The sequence below is a fragment of the Malus sylvestris genome, chromosome 2 (genome assembly GCF_916048215.2).
Source record: "Malus sylvestris chromosome 2, drMalSylv7.2, whole genome shotgun sequence".
Lineage (NCBI taxonomy): Eukaryota > Viridiplantae > Streptophyta > Magnoliopsida > Rosales > Rosaceae > Malus > Malus sylvestris.
Window position 1 is genome coordinate 1,382,002 of NC_062261.1, and position 25,281 is coordinate 1,407,282.

At 35.6% G+C, this 25,281-nt stretch overlaps 3 protein-coding genes and 1 non-coding gene across 4 annotated transcripts; all 4 read left to right on the forward strand.

Annotated features, from left to right (window-relative positions):
* The first annotated feature begins 398 nt into the window (after nt 1-398).
* Nucleotides 399-4,170, forward strand: LOC126585144 (uncharacterized). Its single transcript, XM_050249534.1, has 8 exons — nt 399-774; nt 917-1,125; nt 1,782-2,248; nt 2,344-2,402; nt 2,513-2,549; nt 2,681-2,752; nt 2,950-3,274; nt 3,506-4,170. The coding sequence occupies exons 1-8, from the start codon at nt 660-662 to the stop codon at nt 3,953-3,955; spliced, it is 1,734 nt and encodes a 577-aa protein (XP_050105491.1). The 5' UTR covers nt 399-659; the 3' UTR covers nt 3,956-4,170.
* A 3,473-nt stretch (nt 4,171-7,643) lies between these two features.
* Nucleotides 7,644-7,735, forward strand: TRNAY-GUA (transfer RNA tyrosine (anticodon GUA)). Its single transcript is given in 2 exon segments — nt 7,644-7,680; nt 7,700-7,735. It is a non-coding gene; the product is annotated as a tRNA-Tyr (tRNA).
* Nucleotides 7,736-20,735: 13,000 nt separating this feature from the next.
* On the forward strand, nt 20,736-21,787 carry LOC126613684 (uncharacterized). The gene has a single exon (XM_050281264.1). The coding sequence runs from the start codon at nt 20,857-20,859 to the stop codon at nt 21,484-21,486; it is 630 nt and encodes a 209-aa protein (XP_050137221.1). The 5' UTR covers nt 20,736-20,856; the 3' UTR covers nt 21,487-21,787.
* LOC126613685 (uncharacterized) lies at nt 21,738-22,355 on the forward strand. Its single transcript, XM_050281265.1, has 2 exons — nt 21,738-22,015; nt 22,091-22,355. The coding sequence occupies exons 1-2, from the start codon at nt 21,738-21,740 to the stop codon at nt 22,239-22,241; spliced, it is 429 nt and encodes a 142-aa protein (XP_050137222.1). The 3' UTR covers nt 22,242-22,355.
* The last annotated feature ends 2,926 nt before the right edge of the window (nt 22,356-25,281 follow it).

The window sequence follows — 25,281 nt, forward strand, 5'->3', positions numbered from 1 at the left end:
GGAGTAATATTGTTGCGTTTAAGCAGAAAAAAAAAAAAAAAATAAGAGAGTGAAATTACACCTAGACTTGACAACTAGGCTACCAAATAAATGTGGTATATTCTTTTCTTAGAATAAAATGTGGTATATTTAGATGGTAATTAAGCGTAGCACCACTCCCAATTTAATACCTACCTAATATATAAATTCTTACATTGTTAGTGTAATTCTACTTTCAACCTAAATAAAAATGTTTTATCAATTAAATCGTTTTACTGAAACCTAATTTATAAATTCGCCTAGCTTTAGGTTGTAATTCCCTTTAATTTTCAATAAATTCGCGACCGTTTCATAATGTTATACTTTTTTCTTTTAAGAAACAATACTTTCAGCTGAAAAATAATAGTACATTAATCTCTCGCACAGTCTATATATGGTGTATTTCTCATCCCATAAAATTTGTGTGGGTGCAGTTAGTTATGTGTGTAAACCGCGTCATATAAATAGCTCCCTCTGCATAAAATGCACGCGGATCCTCATCTCTCCCCGCCCCCGAGCTCTACCTCAAAAACCACTGGAGGTCGAGGAAATCATCATCCAACGTCGTTCGGGGGCTCACATTAACAACAACAACAACAACAACAACCAAATCATACAAAAACCCAAAAACCGGAAACATAATGTCATGCCTCAGATCAAACACATGGACAATATCCGTCCTTTTTCTTTCCATTTTCCTCTTCGTTCCTTTAATTTCCGGTACTCCTGACCTTTTTGACATCATACGAGCAACAGGTATACTCATGCATGACATTTGACATTCATTCCCACATTCTTTTTCGTCGAAAATGGTTGTGATTTCTTGCAAAAAATGGTAGTGATTTCGTATTCTTTAATGTTGAATATGCTTTTGAGTTTAATTTGGTTTGGTTTGCAGCCGTAGAGGTAGGCCGCGAGAAAGGGCACGTAGGGTTTCATGGGGTGGTGGGATGGGACACAGCAGCAAGGAGGTTTCTTGAAGAAAAAGGTGGAGAAAACAGGACTGTCATGTTATTGGCTGAGCAGAGTACGCGGCGGAGAGATCCTCTCGATAAGTTTAAAAAATACAGTGGTGGCTGGGATCTAAAAAATAAGCATTATTGGGCTGTGAGTTCTTGCTTTTGAAAAATTCCTCCCCCCTCCCATTTCCCTTTTCTCTTTTTGTTATTTGGGTTAATTTCTATCAATTTATGAATAAAAATCATGTTATAAGGGTTGTTTTGCTATTTTATTGAATTTCTGGAATTGTTTCGCTCTCTTGCTTATCTCATGTTGTGGTTGTTTCAAAATTATTTGTGGTATCTTAATTGTCTTTCAATAGATTTTGGTATTTATAACTTGTTGAGGTTGCTTTTGAAAATGTTAAAAGTGCTTGATGCCAATCAAAAACCGTTTCTGATTATGTTTTAACAAAAAAAATTTAAATGCTAAAAAATTGTTTTCATGCTTTTTTAGGAATCACTTCAGTTTTTAATAAAATGTGCAACGTGTTTCTAATAAAAAAAACTTCTAATAGAAACGCTTATGAGCAAACATACTTCTTAAATAAGCAACCCCAAACTAACCCTAAATGTGGGTTGGGATAAGTATGCAATTTTTTTTTATTTGGATAATGATACTATATATATATATAGACAGCTCTGTCAAGAATGTTCAGAATTGATAACTTCTGTCAATTTTTGCATGATATAATGTGGTTTCCTATTCTTCTGCTGCTCAATGAATACTTTTTGACATTGGCTATTGTTTGTTTTATGACGCAGTCTGTTGGTTTCACAGCGGCACCCTTCTTTGTCACTGCCGTTGTGTGGTTCGTGGTGTTCGGGATAAGCCTGTTGCTCATCTGCTTCTGCTACTGCTGCTGTCGGAAAGAGCAGTACGGCTATTCTAGAGTAGCATATGCTCTCTCGCTCACCATCCTCATTTTCTTCACAATCTTGGCAATTATTGGATGTGTTTTGCTCTACACTGGCCAGGACAGGTTCCACAGCAGCACGTGCAACACGCTTGGATACGTCGTGGCACAGGCAGATAGGACTGCAGAAAACCTCAGGAATGTGTCAGAATATCTCAGTGCATCTAAGACAATTGGTATCAATGCCATTGTTCTTCCGGCAGACATTCAGCAGAGTATTGATGGTGTTATGGGATCCATAAAAAATGCTGCGACTATGCTCTCTGATACAACTGAAAAGAGTTCGAAACGTATACAAGATGGCTTGGATATCATGTACCTATACAACTATACTGCAACTTATTCCAAGTTTTGCTCACAATGCTTAATAATTTGGATAACTTTAATTTTTCTGTTTCTATGTTTTGCAGGAGACTGGCTCTCATTGTTCTTGCTGCTGTTATGCTTTGTTTGGTCTTTGTTGGATTTTGTAAGTCCTTTTTTTTTCTTTCGTTTTGAGGTAGAAATTTCAAAATTTTGACTTTTAAAATTATCCCTTATTAATCTCTCTGTTCCTCTTTTGGACTAAAATTGTTGCAGTGGTTTCCATTTTTGGGATGGAATGTCTTGTATACTTGTAAGTGACGTATATACCTAGAACTGTTTCATGTTCATTTTTAAGATCTCCAAATTTTGGAAGAAAGATCTCCAAATTTTGGAAGAATTTATGTCTTTGTCCTCTAACAAACACTTGCGCCTTTGATGCAGTTTGGTGATTCTTGGGTGGATTCTTGTTACGGGAACATTCATTTTGTGTGGTGTATTTCTCCTCGTCCATAAGTAAGTGTTGTTTAATCGTCACAAGAAAACATTATCAATAGTCACTGGCATTAGTGGCACCGAATAAGGTGGCTTAAAGCAGTACCAGTGCCTATAATCAACAGACGATTATCAGGCTACAAGATGACTTGATCTTGCTAAAATAAATTTTGTTCTTCTGGTTTTTTGACTTGATTTCCTATGTGCATATTTGTTAGTGTGTTTGCAGATGCATGTGTTTCAATGGATGAGTGGGTGCAGAAGCAACCCACAGCTCATACCGCCTTAGATGATGTACTTCCATGTGTGAACAAAGACACAGCCAAAATGGCCTTAGCGAGGACTAGGGATGCAACCTACTATGCTGTTGTTGTGCTCAACCGTGTCGTCACCGATGTTGCAAATTCTAATTCCCAGGCTAATGGTCCCCTTTACTTCAACCAGACCGGCCCACCATTGCCGCTTCTTTGCAACCCCTTTGATGAAAATCGCGACGAGCGAAAGTGTGTCGATGGTGAAATTCAAATGCAAGATGTTCAAGAGGTACAAATAAAAAATAAATGGAAGAAACCTAATAGCATCCATATCTAAGCTAAAGCGTAAATAGATTTTCCTTGTGTCTCAAGTTATTCATAAATTTCGAATGCAAGACCTGCTAGCTGCAAAGAGAGTTCTAATACCATGATATACAATCGCTAGACACAATAAGTATAAGCTTTAATAGCTTTTCCGAGTGTCTAAATCTGACCTACCTTATATTTTTGCCTCAAACAGGTGTGGAAGAAGTATGTGTGTCAATCTTCGCCAGCGAATGTTTGTATAACTCCTGGCCGGTTAACTCCAAACTATTACAACCAATTGTCTGCCTTCGTCAATGTGATCTACGCTCTCTATCGTTACAGTCCCTTCTTCGTTGAGCTTATAGACTGCACATTTGTTAGGGATGCATTCTCAGACATAAGTAGAGATCATTGCCCCGGTTTGCGGATACATAGTGCCTGGATGTACATTGGCTTGTTTTTGGTATCTGCAGCTGTAATGTTTTCCTTGATCTTCTGGGTAATCTATGCCCGGGAACGAAGACACCGTGTCTATACCAAAAAGGTTTTGTCTTCTAGGGTTTGGCTAGAACAACCTGCAGAGTTGGCACTGTCTCAGACTCATTCCAGATCCTCCTCCAGGAGAACTCCCATGCATTCCGGACTCCAGGACAGGGCCGCGTAACATTTGCATATACAAGCAAGCTTCTGATAACAGTACAGAATCAATGGTTGTATTGAGTGCCATGTGGGATTAGATAGAGAGTTAGTTATGATAAGGTTGTTGAGAAGTTTGCTTAGTCACTAAGCAATTGGATAAGAAGATATATATCTCTGATGTAATCAACACATTGTACGATTCCATTCATTGAATATACAGATCTCTTTCTTGTTCTTCAAGCGCGCTCTCTCTCTCTCTCTCTCTCTCTCTCTCTCTCTCTCTCTCTCAATCTCTCAAGCTACAAACTGCAACAATCTCTGTTGCAACAATTTCTGCTTCTGCATTTCTGTTTCCTTTTCTACTTCTTTGGATGTACATTTGAGTGATTTATCATATTGCTAGCGGGCGAACCCTGGCGCAACTTAGCACTACTCCTTTGTGAGGGTCATAGGTTCGAGTAACCTCTTTGCAAAGCACTGCCTACCTATTGCTAAAATATCCATCAGTCAAATATTACAAATAAAAAACAAAAAGAGAAATATGCATAAATAAAATCGGTTACAAAATCTAATATAAAATAGATTGGGATAGACAATAAACAATAAACGAAGATAAATTTTGATTTTTATACAACTTATTGTCAGTTTTGTGTTCCAGTTCGGTTTTTGTAAGAAGTTGTAATCAATTTTAGTTATGCATTCTTCCGTGAACAAAAAAACTCAATGCGGGATTGGCCAAGCTTAATCATCCAATCAATTACTTATACGTGATATATTATCCAACATTTGCAGTGTAGGTTGAATATATGAACGACTTCTAGTGCAACGGTTGAGTATGGTCAAAGAAAAAAATTACAGATAATGCTGCTAGCTAGGTTTTATTGTCAATCAACGTCATTGAAGTTGTTTGAGTGAAAAGATAAGAAAATGGAGTTCATGGGCCACAAGCCACAACTTGTTACAAGATAATTTTTTATTATTGCTGCCTATATATATCTTATTTTGTAATCCTGTCTCAAACAATATAATTTTTTATTTATTAGACTAATTATATATCCTTAATTTAATTGAAAACCCAGCATTCGTTATCTTGATGATTCTTAAGAGAGTCTTATGTTTGTAATATCCAATTTACAGCAGCTAGCTAGCCTATTGAAGAATTTTAATTTGGCAGCGTAGTTGAACAATCGTCCAATTCCAATACGTGCAATATTGTCAATTTACAATATTGTCGTAGGGCAAAATCCTAGTATTTTCTGGTAGTGATATCATATCTTATTAATGTGAGCTAAAAAAAATAAACTTAGAGGTCGTATCTTTTAATCAAAGTGAACATAAGAGTGTTAAGAGAAACATCATGTCCGTACTATTTGTGTATATTTCTGGTAAGAGAATATTATTTAGGGTCCTTTAGATATAAACTCATGTAACACTTATTTCCTTGACAAAAACCCATTTCATTTTAAACATCTAAATAAAACCCAAATTTGAAGTAGACTGCCATATAAACAAATAAATACATAACTATTTACAATTGTGCCACAACACTCTAATTATGTTAATGAATTTAATTAACCACCATAATTGTGGGAAATAAGTGCCTTATGATTATAAAATTATCTATTTTATACTTCTCTTACCATCATATGTTTCATTTATTTTATTTGTTTGACAATCATTGTACGTAAATTATTTTGCATGTATGTATTAGGCATATTTTGTTAAAATTATATATATATATATATATATACGTGCAAATAATTTATCTATATTTTTATGTAAAATAATATGTAATTAATTTTTGAATCAATTGGCTAAAAACATTTATTTATTTTGTACGTAAATTATTTTTCATGTGATATTACATATATACTAGCCACATTTTGTTATTATTATATAGAGTGTGCAATCAATCGACATTCTTTTATTTTTTAGGTAATTTATTTTGCAAGTAGGTAAATTGTTTTATATATTTTTTTTTTGCAAAATATTGGTATTTAATTAATTTTGGATAAAATATTTATTTATTTTGTAGGTAAATTATTTTGCATGTATCATTACATAATTTACTAGGAACTTATATTGTTATTCTATATATGTTGTGCAAAATAATTCACCTGTTTTATATTTAAAATATTGATATTTTTTTAATAAAATAACTTTTTTATATTTGTAGGATATACTAATTTACCTGTTTGCATAATATGAAAACAACTATATAAGGAACATTGGAATCATGTAAAATTTTGTTATTAAATGCATAGGAATCATGGCATTTCAATTTTTTTCCAAATCCCCGTAAGGTATTTGAAGACATTTAATTGAATGAAATAGTGTAAAATAAATGTAGATAATAAGTGAAAGACCCAAAGTAAGTGTTATTAGGGGTAATTTAGACATCCAAAAATACAAATTTTGCCTAGTCAAACTTAATTATGGATATTGTTTAGTTGGAGCCTAGTCATTGGGTTTTTGTTAGAGAAATTTACCATAATGGGCTTTAGTTAAAGAAAATTGAATTTCAAGGGGTGTACTCGTATATATTGTTTTGAAATCCAGCACGATTTTTCCCACTAACCAATAACATTACCGCCACTGAACAAACTAATTATATATTCCTCATGTAGATGGCGATGAATCCAGCAAAGATTGAGCTAATGACCAGAAGTATTCTTCAAAAAACACCATTCAGTTCAAAATTATGGGAACAACAGCCAAACGATTCTGATTAGGAATACCATAAGGAAACCAATTAGCCTACCCTAACAGATTTCTTGACTTGTAAACAACAAATTAACTAATTAGGTTAACATGCATGCGCGTTTAGGAAGCTCCATAAAAGACCCTAAATCTAAAACCTGTCATTAGGTTTGATAATTTTTCTGAATCACAAAAAAAGATAGTCAGACGTGGTTGAACTATTCCGCCATGGCCTCAAAAAAAGCAACCTCCAATCCAAAATCACACACCTCAATCCGTACATGTTTATGTGCACCGAGCACACATCCGGGATCTTTCCGGTGCAGTTTGCACAAAAATTATCATAAACGGGTCATAATTAGTGATGATCCCGCAATTGTCGAAAAACCAAATGCCATAAAAGGATGCCTCCTCCGTCAAATGAAGCCCTCAGAACATGATCCTCGGAGAAGGAGAAAGTTCCAGGCGAGGCCAAGCAGGTTCTGCCTAGCTAATGAACAACAACAGAAATGAGGTTGCAGTTTCTTGATGATCTCCGGTCGTAGTTTCTGGATTTTTTTCGGTTCTTATTCTGGGGCCCTTTACGTAGGTTCGATTTGATAGAAATTTGAAACTTGCTTCTTCTTTTGTTCTTCTTTTCATATTTTTTGTAATTGTTTCTTTCATACGTTTCCTTTTAAAGGGCAACCCCAAGGTTCCCGGTTTTGCAGGGTTGGAGGATGAATGTAGCCTTACCTTACTTTGCAAATAGGCTATTTCCACAATTTGTAACATGATGCGAGATCTCCCTCGAAGAACGAGTATGAAAAAAAGGTCACACGCGTCAATATGTCTTCTCGGATTTAACGAGATAGCTAAAAGAACACTCAAAAATTTGAAAGTCAAAACAAGTCTATCAAATCTAAAGTACAAGATAACTGGAATGAATGTATGGCTCTGATGCATGAACACGTGTAAGACACAAAATCGTTAGACTTTAAATAAATAATATATAATTAAGGCAAGATCACAAACCGACCTTAGCTCAGTTGGTAGAGCGGAGGACTGTAGTTGGAAATATCCATCAGATATCCTTAGGTCACTGGTTCGAATCCGGTAGGTCGGAAATGGTTTTTAATTTTTGTTAGTTCTTACATTAATGTTTTGCTTTCCATTTAACGCCCATATCAGCCTTCATGAGTTACGCCAGTTAATCGGAACATTTTCGTCATATTAACACCCGAATTCGATCATTTTTTTTTTTAGAAATTACAATACCTCATAATATTTTAATTGCGTCAAAAAACGTTCACGTCAAAATTAGATATTATTATTCAACTTGATGTTCCAAAAGTTTTAAGGGCAGGAACCTCCTGCCCCTTCAACAAAGGCACCTCCTAAGCCCATGGGCCATGGCCATGCACACAAGAAAAATTGCAGAGACTTGGTCTCCTCTTCCTCAAGACATTAATTACAAATGTAGAGGGTCAACAAAGACATCAAAAAAATAAAAACTCAGACAATTCAAATGCAAGGTACCACAGAGACTACGCAGACTTTCAAACACACAACTTGCTTTGTGCTCGAGACATGCAGTTGACCCTTGACCAAGGAAGAAGCATCCTCTTGCAGTTCACATACTAAAAGAGAAAGAGTGGGGTTCCAGAACTTGTTGCGACCCCAACCATGTTGGAGGACTTTTCAGTTCATTCAATCACATAGGGTAACATTTTTTCAAATTCTTGCAAAGATTATAATTAATTACAAAGAAAAATAGCACTTGTTAAAGAATAGAGACGGGTCACGGTCCACCATAAATAACATCGATATTGTCACCAGTTAATCACTTGTGCAATTTATAGGTGTGGAGTTTTTATGTAAAATGCCTCAATTAGAAGTGGAACTCCTTGATATAAGTTGTGGTTTTCTTGTGAGATGGCCGATGTGAGACTTTTTACTTTATTCAACATGCCCCTTCATGTCGGACCACTTTGGAGTGGGGTCAGACGTGGAGCTACATCAGTCATGTTTGTCAGTGAACCTAGTAATTTAGGCCAAGGTTTGAAAATCCGCTCTAATATCATGTTAAAGTTTCAGAAAGACATGTCGCGGTCCACCATTAGCAGCATCAACATTGTCACCACTTAACTACCCATGCAATCAATAGGTGCAGAATTTTTATGTAAAAGGCCTCGATGCAATTAGAACAAGAACATTTGATATAAGTTGTTATTTGTTTTGTGATATGGCCGATTTGAGATATTTTACTTTATTCAACATCACTCTCCTAATGAACCGGCTTACCTCATATATGTGATGGAGTATCTTTCTAACACAATACGTATGATAGTATAAGGATCAAGAACCAAACCCAATTTTAATTCAATTACATATTTTGCATATAAGAAATAAACGAGGAGTCACAGAGAAAAGTTTGAAATACAAGTAACTAAATGTTAATCTTTAGGGTTATTCTTTCGCAGTGACTTCCACGAAACTATATACCATTGATTGATTACCGTAACTATTACTTATTGGCTGCCTTCACATCTGTACTTGTAATACTTGTGGATAATCACAATAAAGATAAATCAAGTTGTTCCGTGATGAATAATTCTTAACGTAAATGTAAGTTAGCTCGGTCAATTAAAACATCATGCTGTCCTCTTGCATCCAAGGTTTAATCTCTTTTTGTCTTCAAGGAAGGGAGTCACCCAAGGGTCGAAGTTTCAATCTCTCTTTTCATATACTAAAACATAGTTTCAGGGTGTTTTAATAGAACCATACTCGTTTATTTTATTCACTACAAATGAATATCTTAATGATTTTAAATTTGTCTAATTTTTCCAAAGATAATCTGTGAGTGATGTTTTAAAAGGTAGACAGTTCGGATCATTGAAATATATTATAGAGTGGGTCCCACAAAAATTTGTGTGAATTTTTTTACAAAAAAAGTGGTGCCTCAAATACGTTCCCTTCTCATATGTCCCATTTCTCACATGGTTTGAACTTTTAATTAAATTCTAATCTTCATTAAATGATCGAGTTAGGGTTAGAAAAATATGTTATACGCGTTTGGCCGGCGATTCTAGAGTGTACAGTTATCTAGAATATAATATTTGTCAATGAGATTGACTTGAGAGGCAAGGGCATTACATTAAAGAAGGAGATATATAAGACTTGTAGAGCTTGAAATGGTTGACCCAAAATCTTGGATCTTTCGTTCTCGATCAGCAGTGGTCCTTTTGTGAAGGAATTAATTAGGGAAGGAATTAGCAAAAATTAAGAAAGTTCGTCGTGGAATGTTATTGTTGGCTCAATTAATATCCCAAGGTTTATATTGAACAATCTTGGTGATTTAAGAGAGATTTTTTAGTGTGTTAGAAACACGGTTTGGCAGCTAAGTGCCATAATACAAGTGGTTGAATATTTGAAAAAAGAAATATTCAATCACTTGTCTTATGACACTTAGTGTACTACGCCATTTTTTCGATGAACTAAAAATTTTCTATGATTTTTAGGTTTTTAAGAGGTGTTTGGTTTGCAGGAAAATGGACTTTGGAATGGAAATCATTTACTTTCTACTATCATGGGTAGACGACGCTGCCGCCGCCGCCATCATCATCATCACCACGGTTGTTGCCACCACGACGTGTTATTGTCTCCTCCACCGCTGTCACCGCCACTACCCATTGTCATCACCGCTACCACTGCTGCCCACCATCATGGCCATCGTCCCCAGCACCACTATACCACATTTTCTAACCTATATCTCTCATTTATATATTATGACTCTATACACATTAAATTCCGTACAGACTAACCAAATAAGAATTCACGAATTCTAGGAAATAAAATTCCGTCATCTCAATTTTCGTTATTTTAAAACTCCTTAGTAATCTTTGATTACTTCATCCAAATGCAATGCTAGTGTATCAAGAATATTGACACATGATATTTTTGTTAGTACAACGATATATGATTACTTCATCTTATCAATGTATGACTCATTCTCAACACGGCCTCTCACGTGTGGCGACCTTTCAAGCCTAACACGTGGACAATCCAACATGGTGACGTGGAGTGCCTGTAGCCATTTGGCTTCACACGTGGAACAACCTAGCTCTGATACCATAAAGAAAGTTGGCGTTCCACTATAAAACTAATTGGCGATATGCAGAGTAGCCCAACCTCTTATAAGCCCATAAAAGGTTCATCCTTCCATCAATGTGGGGCTCATTCTCAACAACAACTACGTACATTTTTATTATCTATGAATATTTACATTATATAACATCACACTAAACTAACAAGCTGTAGCAAAAAAGATTTGACTGCAAACTAGCTAATTCCTAAATAATTAAGACACTATTATATGTGTGACAACTAACAAGTTGCTGAAGAGTGCATGTAAAATTTCTAACCGGGAAGAGAACCCCTCCGAATGTCTCCCACCAAAGCCCACTAATCAATTAATCTGGACCTTTGAAATTTGATCAAACAACTACAAACATTGGACCTCTTTAAAAATTATAATAATTTTAACCGTTAGATCAAATTTCAAGAATCTAGATTAATTAATTGGTGGGCTTTGGTGGGAGAGATCTGAAGATGATCTCTTCTCTTTCTAACCTATACCCTTACGTAAAACCAACAAACCAAAGTAATTATATTACTAATTTTGTTGCTAGATATAGGTGTATCTAATTATCTACTTTTGTGTCAGCTTGAGCTCATTCTTTTACTGCCTCGTTATACCATGACCAAGTAACAAGCACACGAGGACTACATGGTATCAATAAATGTATAGTTAAATTAACAAAAGAAAATATAATACATGTTTTTATCACAAATGGTATCTGATATTGACATATCTCATCAACATGATATCAGAAAATGAAAATTGATCAATGTAATCCATGAATATAAGTGCCTCAAATCAATGACATCCTTCCGTTTATTTGCGTTAAATATTATGTTAATGTCACACGACACATGTAGCTCCACATGCCTAATTAAATAGCACCACATGGATTAAAAATAATGGAATAATTTCCTAAACTAATTAAAATTCTGAAAATTCTAACCAATAAAAAAGAAAAATAACATTTAAAAAGTAATTTGTGAAAAAAAAAATCATGAATTGGGTCTAGTAGACCTTATCAAAGGAATTTTTTTTTCGATGATATCCATGAAAAAGCTTGAGATCTCATAGCTTTTTAAAATTTTCCTTTGGTTCTTCGCTGGAGAAGGCTATCGTGGGTTGAGTTTGGATGAGAGAAGTTGTCGCGTGCATGGCGTTTGGAGAAAATGAGGTGCTCGAGTAGGGTTGCACATTTGGAGGAGTTGCGTGGGTCATCCTTTCTTGAATCTGCAGGAGAGCTCTAAGAATATATAGGTTCGTCACGGGTCGATTAGACGTGAGTTTTATCTTCACACAAAAGAAGTGGAGGACGCCGGAGCACACCACTGCTTGACCTACAAACTTTTTTATATTTTTTTATCAATAACATAGAGACGGTGGTTCTCAGTCAAGGTTTGGCCATCCTTTTTACCTTCCTTCTATCCTCTAAAATCCACATATTGAGATGATAATATTGAATAATAAATAATGAAAAAGAAAAAAAATGGCCAATGAAATATGAACAGGCCTTTGGAACCAAGAAAGCAACTTAAATTTGATTAGATGGAAATGAAAAGACTTCTAAAGAACACCTATTATATAATTTATATTTAAATAGTAATTATAAATTTTGTTTAGTAAGTTATTTGTGATGTCGACAAGCAAGTTAAATAAGCAAAAAGAAAGAAAAGAATATTTTCTAAAATAAGAAAAAGAAGTACTTGTAAAAAGTGAAAAGAATGCATGCGATGAGATGCGTTCCAGAAGTCATTCGGGCATAAAACGTTTTCCTACTTCCATTATTTGATTTCCTTTTTCTTTATATCAAATTGAATTGTTTGATTTCAACTTTGTCATATTTGTTGTAAACAGACGGTTCGATTATGTCGACATATTTGCAGGATTTTGTCAAACAGCCCAGTTGGTTTCTTGGGCATTAGAGTAGCATTGTCGATATATGTTTAGTGGAGATTTTAGCAAACACTAGGTGAGCACAAAAGGCATACATACTATATATTCAGAGGGTCCCCTGAAAACCTTTACATAATTATTTCCCAGCCTCCAAGTAGTCATAGGACCACCTTCTCCCAATATGCATCTGTGTTCAAATCTTCTGCACTCATTTTGATTGTAACATCTATGTCGGCTCTGTCATTTGTTGGCATATGTTACTAAACTTAACCATTCTGAATTTTGTTGTCATAAACTTAACACTGTCAATCAATAATAGAGATCATTGAATGAGTGCAGAGCCCTTGCAATCACACATTTTTATTGTTTCACTCAAATTAAAACAGGTTGACCTATTATATATTAATACATTTTAAAAGTAAGATATATTAACTCTATCGTCGACTTTTATTATAAAACATAAAATAGTACATAAATTCGTGTTTCTGGTACTTTTCTAAACCAATTAAATAATAGGGATTTGATATAAAAAATTTGACCCATTGTGAGGAGAAGGAGCACCGTATGTAACTGCAAGAATGGTGAGAGCTCCATATGTTCCCCCACCACAATGCAAGTGTTCCACATACACCTTTTCTCCCATTTGCAGGGTCCCCAGATCGATTCCATATCTCGGGAATAATCAAAAGACATCACATGATCTTCTCTTTTTTCTGTAGATCTCAACCAAATTAAAAAAACAAATAAACAAAATATCTTCCCTTTGAATTATGCAAAATTCGAATCCATTTATAAAAATAATATGCTGTAATATTAGTAAAATAATATAGAAAAAAAATAATATGCTATATTAAGTTGAATAGTCACTTAATACTATAGTGTAGTAGTATTCCTCTTTACTTGTAAGTGAGAGGTCTTAGGTTCAATTATCGCCAATAACAGAGTTGAACCACGTTATTATAACAAGCTCATTGTAAGGCTTATTCCCCACCACCTTAGTATAAATAATATCGTTTAGTTAAAAATAAAAAAGTTGGATTGAATCGTTATTGAATCTTATAAGTTTTAATTCATTTTCGAATCTCTATAATCATTTTCAAACTTTATATTCGGTAGCTCATACACTAGCTCGTTTTGCTCTCTATTGTGGAGACGATTGTACTTGGTTTGATGAACATACTACTCTAATTGGTGATCTTCTTGTGGGGGATATTTCATTTTTGTACTAATTAGCTTTTTCATGGCTTGAATGGAATAGATAATGCTAGAGATACCATATTTCTAAACTAAATTTACAAAATATGTGGGTTAGTTAATGCACTTTCTCCACTAACATTATCATTTATCAAAAAAATAGAATCCAATGGACTTTAGACATACGTCTGCAAAATAATGCGTTGTAAAATTCCCAAAGAAATTGGTTACGGAAGAATTAACAAATTACCCGCTAATCTCCGTATTAGACAAACTAATTAATTTGTTAATCTTAGCAAAGAATATCTCTGCCACGTTTTTAATTATTTAAAAATAAAAAATAAATTCTTAGCAAAATCGGGGGCTGATAGTAAATAGGAAAAAGTATTACAACGTACGTAGAACGTGGTGACGCGCGCGCGTGTCAAGACGGAACTACATAAGAGATAGAGACCGATTGACTAGTCTGACAAGTTGTCCAATAAAACGGGGAGTATGATTCTCTCTCCTCTTTTTTTCCCTCCCCTTCCCTCCTCTTCTATTTGAATGGTTACAATTAAATCACGTCAAACTGAAAAAAGGAAGTGAGATAATCTTAATCCATAAAACGGTCCCCTTTTTCGCCGTTTCATATTTTATTGGTTGGCGCGTGACTGCATCTCGGCCCATAGCTTCGCGTCGACGCCGTTGGTAACTCAAACCGTGGAAACCTTTGCCTAGAAGTTCACATGTCACCAATCAATATTATAAACATTTTTCCGCAATTTGTATTGTAATGAGTTTGCATCTTCTAGAGGACGGCCACCAAAAACAAAACTTAATCTGGTGAAAATATATAGGTAATCCAAGATTCCAATGCTTTACAACATTTAGACACTCAGAATCTGGCAACCGAAGAAAGTTGAGGTTTCATCATAAAATCAATTGGTGATATGGGAAGTAACTCAACTTCTTATAAGCTCATGCAAGGTCGCTCATCCCATCAATGTGAGACTCATTCTCAACATGCTCTCACACGTGTGATGAACTTTTAAGCCTAATACGTGGATAATACAACATAGTGACATGGAGTGCATGTGGCCGTTTGGCTTCACACGTGGGACAACCTAGCTCTGATACCATAAAGAAAGTTGGCGTTCCACCATAAAACTAATTGATGATATGGAGAGTAGCCCAATCGCTTATAAGCTCATGCAATGTCCATCCACCCATCAATGTGAGACTTATTCTCAACAACAACTACGTACATTTTTATTATCTATGAATATTTACATTATATAACATCACACTTAACTAACAAGCAGTAGCAAACAAGATTTAACTGCACCAAAAAAGAATAAAAGTTGATAGCAAACTAGGTACGTAGTGGTCTATTTAGGATTGAGATTCTCTCCGGATCTGACTTTGGAGCTTATGAACTCAAAAATTCGAATCGTTCAAGAGAGAGATGTACGGGTGTTGGAGGGAGAGATTGTGTGTGAGGATGAGTAAGTGAAATGGGGCTAAGCCTACCTTATAAGTTAACTTGAGTGGTCTAGATGGCTGAGTTCATGGACTCCGAAGTGTGAGAGCCGAAGAGGATCTCATTCCGTCTATCTAACCTAACAAAAATAATGTTCCTTGATTAAGAAGAGTAAAAAGAAAACGAAAACAAATATTTTGACAAATATTATAGATCGAAGCCTGCTAGCAGAAATTTGTGGGGATCAAATCGAGCAACTGGCAGATGTTATGACAATAATTAGTTGGTTTTGCTGGGAAATTAATAGATGAGTTAGATGACCATTGGTGCAACATACTAGAGAACGTAAGTTCGATGATTGACTCACTACCAACCGAACATGCATGATGTAAAAGCTTTGACAAAATTTGTCCTTCTTTCAAGTTCGTCCACAGTATCCTCATTTGTTATTTTCATTAGAGAGACTCGATAAGTTGGATTTTTCACCTCACTCACTCTTAATTACAAGAGATTTTTTAGGGTGTCTAAAACACGGGGCGATAGGCTACATGTTATTATACAATTGGAGGAATACTCGAAAAAAAACTTCCCTCCAATTGTATGATCATGTGGCGTACCGCCTCGTGTTCTGCGCACCTTGAAAAGTTTCTTGTTAATTACTAGCTAATTCCTAAATAATTAAGACACTATTATATGTGTGACAACTAACAAGCTGCGGAAGAGTGCACGTAAAATTTCTAACCAGGAAGAGAACCCCTCCTGATGTCTCCCACCAAAGCTCACCAATCAATTAATCTGGGCTCTTGAAATTTGATCCAACGACTACAAATAGGGGTCCTCTTTAAAAGTTATAATAATTTTAACCGTAAGATCAAATTTCAAGAGCCTAAATTAATTGATTGATGGGCTTTGGTGGGAGAGATCCGGAGATGATCTCTTCCCTTTCTAACCTATACCCTTACGTAAAACCAACAAACCAAAGTAATTATATTACTAATTTTGTTGCTAGATATAGGTGTATCTAATTATCTACTTTTGTGTCAGCTTGAGCTCATTCTTTTACTGCCTCAGTATACCATGACCAAGTAACAAGCACACGAAGACTACATGGTATCATCAATAAATGTATAGTTAAATTAACAAAAGAAAATATAATACATGTTTTTATCACAAATGGTATCTAATATTGACATATCTCATCAACATGATATCAGAAAATGAAAATCGATCAATGTAATCCATGAATATGAGTGCCTCAAATCAATGACATCCTTTCGTTTATTTGCGTTAAATATTATGTTAATGTCACACGACACATGTAGCTCCACATGCCTAATTAAATAGCACCACATGGATTAGGGAACTTTAACGAAAAGCTCTTTGTACTGTTCACTTTAACGAAAAACCACATTTTTACACTAAAAAGTTAATCCTGATACTATTCACTTTACCATTTATTTTGTCCTTATCATTAAAACTCAAAATTTTCAAGCTCTTTTCATTAGTTTTCAAGCCCTTTATTTTTTCATTTTCATTAGTTTTCCTTTAATAATAATTTCCTAAACTAATTAAAATTCGGAAAATTCTAATCAATAAAAAAGAAAAAATAACATTTAATAAGTAGTTTGTGAAAAAAAAAATCATGAATTGGGTCTAGTAGACCTTATCAAACGAATTTTTTTCGATGATATCCATGAAAAAGTTTGAGATCTCATAACTTTCTGAAAATTTTCCTCTGGTTCTTCGCTGGAGAAGGTTATCGTGGGTTGAGTTTGGACCAGAGAAGTTATCGCATGCATGACGTTTGGAGAAAGCGAGGTGCTCAAGTAGGGTTGCACATTTGGAGGAGTTGCATGGGTCATCCTTTCTTGAATCTGCAGGAGAGCTCTACGATTACATAGGTTCGTCACGGGTTCAATTAGACGTGAGTTTTATGTTCGCAAGAAAGAAGCGGAGGACGCCAGGGCACATCACTAGAGCTACAAACTTCTTTATATATATATATATATATATATATATATATATATATATATATATATATATTTTTTATCAATAACATAGAGACTAGTGGATCTCAGTCAAGGTTTGGCCATCCTTTTTACCTTCCTTCTATCCTCTAAAATCCACATATTGAGATGATAATATTGAATAATAAATAAAGAAAAAGAAAAAAGATGGCCAATGAAATATGAACAGGCCTTTGGGACCAAGAATGCAACTTATATTTGATTAGATGGAAATGAAAAGACTTCTTAAGAACACGTATTATATAATTTATATTTAGATAGTAATTATAAATTTTGTTATACTAAGTTATTTGCGATGTCGACAAGCAAATTAAATTAGCAAAAAGAAAGAAAAGAATATTTTCTAAAAGACAATAAAGAAAAAGAGGTAAATGTAAAAAGTGAAAAGGCATGCATGCGATGCGTTCCAGAAGTCATTCGGGCATAAAACGTTTGCCTACTTCCATTATTTGATTTCCTTTTTCTTTTTATCAAATTGCATTGTTTGATTTCAACTTTGTCATATTTGTAGTAAATAGACGGTTCGATTATGTCGACATATTTGCAGGATTTTGTCAAACTGCCCATTTGGTTTCTTGGGCATAAGAGTAACATTCATCGAGTGTTGTCGATATATGTCTAGCAAAGATTTCAACAAACATTAAGTGGGCATAAAAGGTATACGTACCATACATTCAAAGAGTCCCCTGAAAACATTCACATAATTATTTCCCAGCCTCCGATTAGTCATAGGACCACCTTCTCCCAATATGCATCTGTGTTCAAATCTTTTGCACTCATTTTGATTGTATCATTTATGTCGCATCTGTCATTTATTTGCACATATTACTAAATTTAACCCTCCTGAACTTTGTTGTCATAAACTTAACATTGTTAATCAATAATAGAGATCATAGAATGAGTGCATAGTCTTTGCAACCACAAGTTTTTATTGTTTCACTCAAATTATAATAGATTAATTTATTTTATATTAATACGTTTTAAAAGTAAAATATATTAACTCGATAGTCGATTTTTATTATAAAACATAAAATAGTACATAGATTCGTGTTTCTAGTACTTTTGTTAACCAATTAAATAATAGGGATTTAATATAAAATTTTGACCAATTGTGAGGACAAGGAGCACCGTATGCAACTGCAAGAATGGCGAGAGCTCCATATGTTCCCCCCACCACAATGCAAAGTGTGCAACATACACCTTTTCTCCCATTTGCAGGCTCCCCAGAACCAGATCGATTCCATATCTCGGGAATAATCAAAAGACATCACATGATCTTCTTTAAACACTTTTTTTTTCTGTAGATCCCAACCAAATTGAAAAACAAATAAACAAAATATCTTCCTTTTGAATTATGCAAAATTCGAATCCATTTATAAAAATAATATGCTGTAATATTAGTAAAATAATATGCTATATAAAGTTGAATAGCCACTTAGTACTATAATGTAGTAGTATTCATCTTCACTTGTAAGTTTGAGGTTTTAGGTTCGATTCTTGTCAATGATAGAGTTGAACCACATTATTATGACAAGCTTATTGTAAGGCTTATTCCCCACTCCCTTAATGTAAATACTATCGTTTAGTTAAAAATAAAAAAGTTGCATTGAATCGTTAATGAATCTTATAAGTTTTAATTCATTTTTGAATCTCTATAATCATTTTCGAACTTTTATATTCGGTAGGTCATACACTAGCTCGTTTTGCTCTCTATTGTGGAGACGATTGTACTTGGTTTGATGAGCATACTACTCTAATTGGTGATCTTCTTGTGGGGGATATTTCATTTCTTTGTATTAATTAGCTTTTTCATGGCTTGAATGGAATAGATAATGATAGAAATACCATATTTCTAAACTAAATTTACAAAATACGTGGGTTAGTTACTGCATTTTCTCCACTAACATTATCATTTATAAAAAATAAAAAAAAAGAATCCAATGCACTTAGACATACCGTGTGTAAAATAATGCGTTGTAAAATTCTCAAAGAAATTGGTTATGGAAGAATTAACAAATTACCCGCTAATCTCCGTATTAGACAAACTAATTAATTTGTTAATCTTCGCAGAGAATATCTCTGCCACGTTTTTAATTATTTAAAAATAAAAAATAAATTCTTAGCAAAACCGGGGGCTGATAGTAAATAGGAAAAAGTATTACAGCGTACATGGAACGTGGTGGCGCTCGCGCGTGTCAAGACGGAACTACGTGGGAGACAGAGACCGCTTGACTGGTCTGACAAGTTGTCCGATAAAACGGGGAGTATGATTCTCTCCCCTTTTTTTTCCCTCCCCTTCCCTCCCTTCTTATTTGAATGGTTACGATTAAATCACGGCAAAATGAAAAAGAAAAGGAGATAATCCTAGTGCATTAGACGGTCCCCTCCTTTTTTGCCGTTTCATATTTTATTGGTTGGCGCGTGACTGCATCTCTGCGGGCTGCGCGGCCCATAGCTTGGCGTCGAAACCGTTGGTAACTCAAACCGTCAAACGGATCTCTTAACCTGCGCACCCAGTTTATTCTAACCAAACCCTAGCTATTTACTCTGGTTAGGTTAAACCTTTTTGCTGAATGGTCTCCAAACTTTTTGGTATTTGACGTTTTATTGCAAATGTATCCTTCGTCTTTAAGGAATCTTTTGTTTATGTGGCTAAGTAAAATTAGGGAGATACTTTGTACTTGATCAAAAGCTTTAAAGGAATAATTAACGACTCGTTTGGAAGTATTTTCAAAATAATTGAAAACTCTTTTGATGAAAATGTTAATAGAACCAATATTCGGTAGAAATGCAAGTGAATCCTTAAAAGACACTTGAAGTGCTTTTGAACCTGAAAATATTTATCTAAAAACGTTTTCAGTTATTTCAAAAACATTTATAAACGAGTCTTAATTAATTGCATTAGAGAATTACACAAATTAAATTATTTCCATCTATGCAAGGGGCATTGTAAATGTTGCCTTCTCTAAATCGCGTACTCTCTATATGAGAAAGTTAGAACGAATAAACGTTAGTAGTAAACTTGAAATATCATACAATACCATGAAAATTGTGACTGTTTGATTATATAATCGAGCATCGTAAGAATTGTGTTGTATACAATGGTTATAGACAAAAAATTGTGTCCAATTGTGTTACTCTCTTTTTAATTAGTCAATAGTTAACAAATATATTGTTGAACTTAACTGTGTATGTTTAGAAATCCATAGCATTATATGGAAAACGAAAAATTACAAATTAATTACAATAAATAACACGCGTGGCAGTCGTAGTACCACAACGCAAATAACCCAAAAGATAGGGGTACAACTGCGAATTTAATAAAAACTATCGAAATATTGAAAGGAAAATATCGCGGGAGATGAAGCATTTTCTCCTCCCCGTTCACCTATAAATACATAGCTCGAGTGAAGCTAGGTTTGAACAATTGGGCAGCGAAACGCAGCTTAGAAGAAAAAAAATCCTCTCTCTTTCTCTCTCCTCCGCTCTTCTTACTTTATCTCTCTAAAACCTCAACCTGATCAGGAAACATGGCAGCTACTTCTAGAAGAACGACAAGCGGCTGCGGGCCAGTCATCCGCTCCGCTCCACCCGCCGGAAGGTTTCAAAGCACTCAGTTCTCGTCTGCTTCCGCCTTCGCCTCCTCCACTTCCAGCTTCTCCTCCCGCTCCTCGACCTTCCTCAACCGCGCCGCTTCCCCCCCGCGCCTCAGCGTCGCCACCGCGGCCCCCTCCGCCCAGTCCGTACGATTCTCCTTCGACCGCCCGACCTCCCCCAGCCGATCCATCTCCGTCTCGCCACGCGGCACCGGCGGCCACCACCACCACCACCACCACACCGCCGTCAAGAGCGGCCGGAATATCAGTCAGCCGAAGCGCACCTGTATGTGTTCCCCAACCACGCACCCCGGCTCCTTCCGGTGCAGCCTCCACAAGAACAACTCCCACGTCACCGCCTCCGCGCCCTACTCGCAGAACCGACTCAACGCGCGCAGATCCGCGATGACGAACTCGCTCGTGAGAATCGGCGGAGTCGAAGGCGATCTCGTGAGGCGCGCCTTGTCCGCTCTGATCCGCCCCTCCTCCCACAGCCAGAGGCGAAGAGCCGATTTCCGTCCCCGCCCCAGCCGGCTCTCCACCATGTCTAAGTCCAACGAATAATCGGAAAACAATTTTGAAATTTAAAAAAACAATCGAGTCGGATTTGGTGCCTTTTATCTTTCCTCTTCAAATTGTTCAGTTTTCCGGCCGTCGAGGTGAGGCGGCGCTCGGCGGTGATGACGTGTCTGGATCCGGCGAAGCCTGAGTGATCTGACCGACTGGTTGACCGAAGTGCTCCAACAGCTAGGGGGATTTACATATGAAACCTTTAGCTGCTATGACTCTCCCTCTGTATATATAAATACACAAATATGTATCGATTGGCGCGCCATTGTTGTTGGCGACTCCAAGCTTTCTGGGACCTTATTAGCCTTCCTTATGAGCATCAAATTTCTTTAGCACCCCAAATTAAATTTGAAATTAACCGATCGCATTCGTTAAAATTTGGATTCGCATTCCGGTCCAATTCTTCACCGTCTCCGTTTCACTGTTATCCGTTCTGTGATCAGCAGCGTGTGTACTCCGTTAGTTTTGACGCATTCCGTTTATCCGTCTCCGCACGTTCGTTCCGTTCGCTCCGTTTATCCAGGTTAGTTGTTTCGTTGTTGATTAATTGTTTCGATTGTTCATATTATTTATTAATTATTATTTCTTACTTGTGCAGGTGTATATATTTTTCTCCTGGATTTACACCAAATATCGAGAAATTGAATTTTGGAGGGATTGAGAATTTTGAAGCTATAAATGCTCAGAAATTTAGAAACCCTAATTTGGAAGGATTGGACAGAAGGAATTTTATAAATTTGATTAATTGATGCATAATTTGCTAAAATATATGAATAAAATAATTAATATCAGCTGGTGCCGGGCACCTGAGGGCCGCATGTGAAACAACTCAACAAAACATTAAGAATTGCTAATTAATATTAGTCACCTTAATCATGGATTATGACCCGCACGTCCTTTCTATTAAGAGATACCAAAATGATTATTCCTTAAAACTCGTATTGTTTTCATAGCTGTTTATGATTTTTAAAATTAATTGGAATCAAGTCGGTTCTACTTTTAAAATCTTCCTCTTTTAATTTTGCAATATTAAGAAAAGATAAAAAAAGTCATCGATGATGAAATTAATTATTGGGAGAGCTTATTTGTGAGAATCGAGACTCTTTTTGAATTTATGTGGTCCGAGTTTAAAGATCTAAAGATTCGGGTCATAAACGAGAAAAAGTTTCAGACTTTTTGGCTTGTGTGAAGTGAATCAATGAAATAAAACTCATGAGGACTGTAAGGTTTAAAATGAATGTTTTAGATTTTTAGGTCTAGCAACTTCGTACACAGAGTTTCGAAAAGGATCTCAATTATGTGTGTGAGATGACTAGACCCAACAAACAAGTTGCTTTGGAACAACATTTGAAAGACTGAGGAAGGGCCGTGGTCCCGTGAAGAAAAAACTTGTATGAAACGATTCTCCGTCATTTGGCGTTTAACATTGCAATCGTGTTATGTAAGTAATTCTCGTAAGAGATACGAAATTCCCTATCCTGCCAAACCGAGGAGGCCCCATAGCCCATTGGCACTGCTGTTTTGAATTTTCAACTGCTGTACCGCATTCATCAATAAAGCTAGAAACCAACAAAGCGACTTAAGTTTGGTCCCTCGGGGGAGGATAACGTTCCGAAAAGGAAAGTTATTAGGTTTTTGTTCGCCCACTGGCTTTTAATACCGGGACAAACCCTACCTGGTTTTTCGTTTTAGCACTGAATGGAACGAATTTCTCAATTTTTACATATAAAATTAACCTTTGAATTTCTCAATACAAACGAACAACGAGCACAACACGAGCACAATATTATATTGTCTTCCATGCCAATAAAATTTGCATGTTTTATATTATATCAGCACTGAACGCTACTGCAAATTTATGATGATTTGCTTGTACCATATAAGTCTTTCTCCTATGAAAAGGCAACAAAAACCTGGGAGGTATGATACATGGTACTTTGTTTCATGGATGGAGTTGGTAAGTCTCTAGCATGCGATGAGAGCCCTTAGGCCATTTCCAACCGAATGGTCTAGATGATCAAAAATAGCTCGAAAATCATCTCCAATCGAGGGTTAGGCCAAATGGCTCATGGGCTCCACGAAATTTGAAGGGGCCAAAGGGAAAGAGATCATCTCCAAATTTCTTCTACCAAATTCATGTAATCCTCAAATCCAGATTCTTAAAATTCGATCCAACAGCTACAAAAGATGGACTTTTTAAAAGTTATAATAACTTTAGCCGTTAAATCAAATTTCAAATATCTGAATTTTGTAATTGAGTGGATTTGGTGGAAGTGATTTAAAGATGATCCCTTTCAGTCAATTATGCATCTTGACTTAGGAATGAGACAATAAAGTAAGTAGTCAACTTAGATGAATTATTTAAAGGAAAAGGATCCGTGCGGATCCTTTTCCTGGGGATCCTAGAAATTATGCAATCGTGTCAGTTCATCGTACATCGTACTATCAGAAATTATGTAAAATTAAAAATTAAAAATATAAATAGTATCTAACGAAAACTGACTACACGATAGACGATAATCAAACACGATTACAATATCCTTAGGAAAAGGATCCTATCATAGGACATCATAATCATTATGAAAATGTTATGATTATTGACTTTTGACTTCTCCACTTGATCCGATTCCGCTTATTTCTTTCTCCCTACTTTCATCACTTTGTTTTCTGAATTCTTTCATTTTAAGTACGTAAATAAAAAAATTTGTGTTATTTTTACCTTGTTTATATAATTTTTATAAACGATAACGTTAGTAGGTCAAAATGTTAGTTATTAAAGAGAAAGATAACACCAATATACATATGCATATGATTATTTGTTGTCGCTGCAGAAAGCATCGGGATATATTTTTTGCATTTTAGTATGTGTTAGGTGCACACATACTGAACATTACGCGTCAGATTCCAACCCAAACTTTTAAACAACACCCAAATCAATTAAAATAGTGAAAAATAAGTAGAGAGATCTAGAACAATTCTATGCCACGTTCCAATTTCCCACAAAAGATCGACAAAGGAAGAGAGTTTGAAGTTCTGAAATCTGGAAATTCAGATTTGCTGAATGCGTGCTGACTCGGCGAAACTGGCGTCTAAGGGTTAAGCAACAGACAATGGAGTTATTGGGGTCTCCAATAATTGGAAAATTACAGATTCAAATCCCATTAAAGTTGTACCAAATTTGACTTGTATCATGTGATGTGTAAGTCTGATAATTTTTTACATAACTTGTTAATTTGATATCGAACAATGTGAAGATAATAAGTGCGGAATAACTCATTAACGAGTCATATTGACATCGGATCATCTATCAGAACTCATTAATAAATCAGGTCATTATCGAGCTACATGTTAAGACTTGATAAGTATCGCTTGTATCTAGAGATTAGGCATAATAATTTTTTACATGAAACGTATACCCACAAAAATACTTTAAAATAATGAGCCTAATTACGTGCATCCAGCTGGCAGCCGAGCATGTGGGCCCAGATGGTGATACAAAGTGCAGTGGGGCCCAAGTGTGTAGTTAGGGTTTGGGTGATGACAAAGCCCATCATTCATTGTGCATGCATGTACCATCCACTTTGGGTGTAGAAGGGTGACGATCGATGGTGTTCCTGTGTTGTTACATTTGTTTGTTTTGTTATTTGGCCTCTAGAACTCAAAGTGGAAGGTGGGGGGGGGGGGATAAGGATAAAGTCTTAAAGATAAGTTCTTTTAGAATTTTCAGGATAGCGATTTTGACACTTCTTTTTTAGTCACGGGAATTTTGAAATTGTATTATCAGTTCAA